We start from the raw sequence: 7,106 nt of genomic DNA, 5'->3' as shown, positions 1-7,106 counted from the left end.
GCTGTCTGGATTTACCCTGCAGAGATCGGAGGAGCAGTCAACACAAAAAAAGCGTAAGGTAACGGATATGCAGCCGAAAAGGTGTGCAATCCAGCAGAATTCCTGGAATCAACAGAGCAATCTTGTAAATGGAACTTTGTGGATATGGACTAAAGAGAGAATAATATGGGGGCTTAAGTACAAGTTGAGTTACTGTTAGTCTAGCAATTACATCTTTTTACCACAGAGTGGCAGCATGTAACCACTAACAGACTGCTGAAACTTCCCTGCAGGGAAGGACTCAGTTGTCTGTCAGACAGTAGAAAACAGGAAGACATTTAAGTATGCTGCTACTGAAAGGGGACAGAAAGAGAGGAAAACAAGCGATGGAGTGAAATTGCCATGGTGTTTCATGATGGAGGGATGGGAGTCTATTAAAAGCCCTGATGAAGGCCTCAAGCTGAAACGTGTTGGTCTGATAATGAAGTTGCTCTTTAAACTACAAGTGTTACTGGAGCATTTACCTTCTTAGGTTTCAATTGCAGACTAAATTGTGATTGCAGGATTATAATGTAAATGTTGAGTTTTTGCAGAAGAGTTTTTTTCAATACACAGTTACTACAGTATACTGAGTTATGAACTACTTGATGTAAAACCAGTGGATGATGACATTTGTGACAAACTCATATAAACATCTGAGAGAATAAGAAAAGATGAATGGAAATAATGACATGGGTGGTGAACTGAGAAACCCACTGATAAGAAAAAACTCCCAAACTCCTTTTATGCCGGCTCCACATCACTCAGTTTGGGCAAATTCCTTATGAATTGGGTAAGGAATTTGGGGAGGGGATTTCCAGTCCAGACTCTGACTGCTGCCTGATAAGCTCTGATTGGTTTATGGTGTGTTTATGGTGTGCGCTCAGGCAGGCAGTGACACATGCACACATAGATCACAGGAAAATGATCACAAAGTGTCTTTGTGTCTTCCAAACCAGCTGTGTGTGTGTTTGTGTTTATAGACTGAATTGTGTACAGGTGTTGCCTAGGTGAATCCAGATGACTCAGAAGAAGCCGCCTGTTTGCCGGTTGTCTTGGAGGAATGTAAGAGCGAAGTTGCCAAGAGAGCTACATCACCCTCTCTGTTTGTGTGTTCACTGGCATTTATAGTCCTGTTTGGTCTGGTTTGCCGGGTCTTCCACTATCACTATCATTTTGTACATTCACTCTGAGCTTCCTGTAACCTTAAGATACAGCAACAAAAACTTAAAAGGTTCTAACTGTATGCCTCCTCCAGGATCTTGATATTTGCCATTAGACACAAATGCTCCATATGACCTGTTAGAACTTCTGAGCCGCTAACTAATGGAGTTAACTTACCAAATCTTATCATTTATTTAAATTATTGTATAATAATACTTAGAAGCCACACTTTGAATTGTTTTTCTGAAGCTTACCTGTTTTTCTAGATTGCAGTTTTGGTTGATTTGTATCCAAATTTATATTTCAATCAACTTCAATTGTATTCATAGTGTATAATCATAACAGAAGTGATCTCAGGACACACATTCTATAGTAAAAACTCATATATTATGTAATTTAAACATAGGTTTGCAGATGTGTCAAATTTGGGCTCATGCAAAAATGAACTGAGGCCTCGTTGACTAAACTAACATATTGTTCCATCTCTATCATGTTAATACTTTGTTATATGACATACAGTGAATCCAGCCTTTGTTCCTTCAGCTGTTTCAAATAGATTTTATGTCATGCCAGTTTAGCTAGTGGTAAAGTTTTCCTTATAATTACACTAAAATTAGGACAATAATCTAAATATATCTCAAATTATGAAAATTAGACTGGGCTTAGCTGCATAAGCTCTATGTGATAATGCAAGTTAGGCTTAGTATGTTATCAAATAGTTTGTGTCCAGAAAAAAGTGTCCATACTTTAAATAAAATCTAAAAGCTATCACAGAGCTCTGTTATTGACAGTCTGAGAAACAGGACCAAAGTCCAGCTAAAGGCTGAAGGAAATGAATTCCAGCCTTCAGCGGTCTTATTTAGCTAAATATGTTTTTGTTGGACAAACTTATTATGCAGGTTTAGCATAGCATCAACATATCCTGAAAGTCAGCCCGTTTAAAAACTGAACTAGTCCTGTTTACTGTATTTTGTATATTGTGAGTTTCCAATTGTTTTCAGTTAACTGTGCGGTCTCACTGGCATGTACGGTACTATTGTGACACTCCTAACACCATGCCCTCTTTTGCTACTTAATAAACCGTTATACTTGAGTATGATCCCGCTTTGCTTTACTTTTCTCAGCTCACTTTAAATGAAGATGGCCCTGTTCAGACCTGGTAATAACGTGTCTGCATCTTAGGTGACCACTTGTGATTGGATCTCAGTTCCTCCGCTCTATATGCAAATTAACACGTACATCATTTACAGTTGGAAAGACCAAATGAGATGTTTGTTCACCAGCACGAGGCAGCAATGCACTTCCTTCACCTATACTGATGGAAATTAAAAGAAGACAAAAAAATCTAAACTATTCAGTCTCTTTCTTGGCGTGTTCCAGACAAACCAAGTCACCCAAGATGTTAGATGCACTCGTAATTTATCTCAATGGGCTTTCTGAAATTTTCAGACGTTGTGGACAAACTCAGTTTACGCAATATCAGAATGCACTTCACTTTACCCAGAGGACGTCAGTTGTGTAGGCAGTGACCCAAGACACATACACACTGCTAAAAGAATGTGGCCACTTCTAAAGATCTGACCGATCGGCTCTCAATGCATCCTCAATGTGTCTTTCGTGCATTCACACCTATTCTGCTGTCTTGTGATCGGACCAGCCAAGCTGATGTTAATGCCAGGTGTAAACAGGGCTGATTATCTTGCTGCTCAGATGGGTTTCATAAACTCTGACCCTTGCAGTGATTTTCTGTATTATCTCACCATATGTGCAGAAGGAGTCATCTGTCGAGCCCATGGAGCTGGGGAACATGACCCTCTGTAGGCACCCGTTGGGGGAGTCCAAGTTCAGCTGGGGCAGGGAGATGGCGTTCTTGATGATGGGTGAGACATCTGGTGGCATGGATGACAAGTCACGGGAGTCCCCTCGCGGACGCGGCACAGAGTTCTTCCGTACATGCCGAAAGGTGCGTGTGAAGAACCCGGTTGTCTTGGAGCTGTTTGCTGAGTCTGGACTTCCTGGTTCCTTGTTGCCCCCGTAGTTGCTAAGGAAGGAAGTGTCACCAAACACTTCACCACCACGACCAACATGCATAGTGTGACGGAAGTCCCCCAGCGGCGGGCTGATCATGTCCACAGAGAGTTCACTCTTGAAGCGCCTTTTTCCCTGCGAGCCAGACACAAGGCCCTTGATCCCTGGCAGTTTTCCCAGACTCATTGTGACAGGATAGTTGTGTAATTTCCCTTCAATTTAAATTAGAGCTTCTAAACTCTGATAACATGTCAGTCAAGTTTGAATTCCAGTTTGGGGTCCACTGTAAAACCAGAGAGAGAGAAAAAAAATTTAAATATCGGGACAGTGAGAATAGAAAACACAAAAATGTGGTTGTTTAGTCGGCAGAGAATGTGTGTATAATCCATTCTCCACACGGCCAGAGCCAGCTATTCATCCACCGTCTGCCCACGGTTTTCCTTTTGGATCTACACTGAAAGATGCCAGTTCCTACTATTTCTCTTTTCTCCTCTCATGTACCGTTAGTACTGCACATGGCCAAATGCTCAGCTCCCTCCTCCTGCACAACAGCAGCTTTCAGTTGTGACAAAATAACAAAGGAGATGAATTACAAGGCAATACTTTGTTTCCTCTGGTTACCACTACTTATGCGGTTGGAGAGTTTAAGAGTCGGACTCTTGTTCAGATTTGGTTCAGTTTAGAAAAACAAAGTCAAGCCGCAACTGCAAATAACTTCAGAAGTGATTTCAGTGCAACAACTCAGCTGGTTTGAGTGACAAAGTAATGAAATAGACTCGTGTTTACACTGTCTTTACTTCGTTTTAGATTTGGAGAACTGACTTGTGGTCAGTCTCAATTTACATTTTACTTGCTACACTAAGAGGATCACCTCAACGGGATGCTTGTAAAACCTAAGTCTCTTTCATTTGCCTTTTAGCCAAACCTTATAAAGTGAGCTTTCATGTATATAGCTCAAATTTTTTTTTTTAAACAAACTGAGACTGGACACAATGTTTAACCAGCACACATATTTTTAAATAACTCTGTTTAGAAAATATAATAGGATTGAGTCACTTTTTGGACCCATTTTCCCCAGACCGTAGCTTCCCTTCTCACTACTTTTTAGGTTTTGGGTTGACCTACAAGGATTAGTAAATTAGTGTGTCTGACGTGTCCGCTGTTCTCTTTCCTGCAGCAGCACACCTATACGTTTCTGAAGAACTGAATGAAACACATGCATTAAGAATCATTTTCTGTTATCATAATCTGAATGTCAACACAGTAGTATCTCCACATAGCTTACTTGCAGCGAGTCCTTTTTGCGTGAGCCTTCAATAGATCTCTACTTTTGAGAGGATTGTGTGCGTCTCGTGCACTTGTCTTCCTCTAAGTCCAAGCTGAGAGAGCATGGGGTCCACTGCTATGCACAGTCTACCACTAAAGCGGTTTATCCATGTGTGGCACCAAACTGTCCATGGGACACCCAGTCATCAGGCCTGTTGCTCTGCCTCTTTATCCCCAGCTCCCCTGGTCCCCTTTGTACCCAAGACGTGTGACCTTTGAGAGGCAACAAAAACAATCAGAGCAGAGGAAAAAGGTGGGTGAAGCGTTCTTAAAAAAGTCAATAAAGTAGTGTGAAGTAATCCAGTGACTGTTTTGTCTGCATCACCCTGGAGGAAAAAATAAGGCTCATCCAGGATTGTCCATGCATTGGATTAGCTGCTAATCCCTGTCTTCCCTCCCTCACTTGCTCTCTGCCTTCTTCAATCCACTTAGTTCCCTGATGGTTTCCAGGTAGAGGGCCTTCTGTGTTTTCATTCAGTTCACTTAAGGCTGGGAGAACAGACAGAGAGAAAAGAGAGAGAGATGTGAGTTACTAAGACCAAAGACTAAAGCAGGGGCATTCAGGCGCACATAAATGTGTCACACAACTAAAACTCTGGATTGACTAAAGCTGGCGATGTTATTCTCTCTCGGTTGCCTGAGGAGACAGCAGGTTCTCCAGAATTTGTTCAGTGACTGAACTTGACAAATAAAACCTGATTACAATAGGAACATTCAAAGAGACATATGACATAAAATACAGTGGTTTCTTTTTAAATAACATGTTCTATTTAAATATGACCTAAAAAACTTGCAACTGAAGTAATAATAAATTATAATAATACATTTTATTTATAATGCCCTTTACATTTCAAAAAGAAATCTCAAAGTGCTACAATTAATAGGGAGTTAAAAACAGTTTCCAGAGTAAAATACAATTGACAAGCAATAATAAAACACCATAAAACTAAAATTAAAACAACAACTGTTTAAAAGGCCTTTGAAATAGTAGTGTCTTTAGGCCCTTCTTAAAAGTCTCCACAGTTTGGGGGCCCTTAGGGTCTCTGGGAGGGCATTCAGAGCCGTGGGGTGACTGCCTGGAAGGCCCTGTCTCCCATCGTAGACAGTTTAGTCCTTGGTTGGAGCAGGCGATAGGTGGAGATGGAGGAGCAGAGGTTTCGTGAGGTGGTGTGTGGGGTGAGGAGTTCACTGAGGTAGGTAGGTAAGTAATGGGAAGTAATGCTGCAGAAGAGGATGTACAGAGGGTAACATAATGTAAGATCACATGAAAAGGACATCCATTTAACTATCTCACCATTGCAAACACTATTTATTTATTTTTGTTTAATTAAAAATGAATAACAATTTTATGTGACGTAACAACAGCAATAGCCAGTTGAACATGTGCAGCCTCTTTTAGAGATGTCACCAAAAAACCTCCAAAGGCTCTGTGTGTCTACTTTTCCTGGATAGTGAGCACTAGTAAGCTCCACCAACGTGACCTCTCCAAACCACATCCAATGTTGTACTAACGTCACAGGAGGTACCCGCCCAGGCTGCTGCCAGGCCAATCTGGACCTGTGATATAAGAACAAGTGGATGGTGCCACTCTTACTGGGCACTGGTCTGGGCTCAGATTACCAGCCCTAAATATAACTAATCCCAGTTTTTCACAGGGAGCATTCACTGTCTGTAACCTAGGAATAGGGAAGGAGGAAAGATGAAATTATGGGTGTGACAAAAAAAGTAATCAAGTTAGGAGAACGAAGATTCATATAGAAAAATCCATCACAGGAAGGTATGATGGATTTTAGCCGTTTGACCATGTCTGATCCCCCAGTTCAGTAACATTTAGCTTAAAGGGGCGATTAGAGCCTGTGGGTCACGAGCAGGTGAGAGGCAGATCAACAGTAGCAAGGGAGAAAAACATTCACTGTCAGTGTCAACACCAAGTTTGGATAGACTCAAATCAGATACAATTCCCACCACTAATTACTTAACTAGAATTTTTCTTCTCTCTTTTATCTCTCCTTCGTTTAGCTGCTGCATTTCAGTCATTTACTGCTGAATTCACAGCTTTTCATGGTGTAATTAAGATGTTTTCTCCTGCTTTTATAGCTGCCAATTTCTTTTACCCTGCTATCAGCCTTATATGGCTTTCTTTTTCCTTCATGGCTTTGTGAGCAGTAAACGCAGCTCAACTCAGATCTCTTCATGCACAATAAAGAGTAATGACAGCACAGAAGTTCACTTTGGAAACTTCATGGCCTCATTAGGAACACACAGAAAGACATTTAGATCTGCTAAACGTGTTATTTATCTACAAGTTATACCTGCAGACGGCCATAAACAAGCCTGTTTTTTGCGTGAGCTGCCTAACTGATTGCAGGCAGAGACAGACGGGGGAGGGGGGGGGCATCCATTATGGTCATCAAATAAAGGATCTGAGGACGTTGATAAGAAACACGTTTTTACCTCCTGTTTTTGTGTGTTTTCTTTTAACCAGACTTCTATTTTCAGCTTTTCCTTCAATCAATCTTGCATTTTTATCTTTCTTTCCCGTCTGTCACACACACACACACACACACACA

At 41.1% G+C, this 7,106-nt stretch overlaps 1 protein-coding gene across 1 annotated transcript in view; it reads right to left on the bottom strand.

The window, feature by feature from the left end:
• cdc42ep1b (CDC42 effector protein (Rho GTPase binding) 1b) overlaps positions 1-7,106 on the bottom strand; it is an 11,976-nt gene that overhangs the window by 2,437 nt on the left and 2,433 nt on the right. Inside the window, exons 2-3 of the mRNA XM_032536649.1 lie at positions 4,496-5,025; positions 2,943-3,493 (exon numbers count right to left, since the gene is read on the bottom strand). Coding sequence (XP_032392540.1) covers positions 2,943-3,396 — 454 coding nt within the window. The 5' untranslated portion in view covers positions 3,397-3,493; positions 4,496-5,025. The remainder of the gene's footprint in view (positions 1-2,942; positions 3,494-4,495; positions 5,026-7,106) is intronic.

Source organism: Etheostoma spectabile, chromosome 15 (assembly GCF_008692095.1).
Source record: "Etheostoma spectabile isolate EspeVRDwgs_2016 chromosome 15, UIUC_Espe_1.0, whole genome shotgun sequence".
NCBI lineage: Eukaryota > Metazoa > Chordata > Actinopteri > Perciformes > Percidae > Etheostoma > Etheostoma spectabile.
Note: the sequence above shows the minus strand (reverse complement) of the source record. Positions and strands in the feature narration are given on the sequence as shown.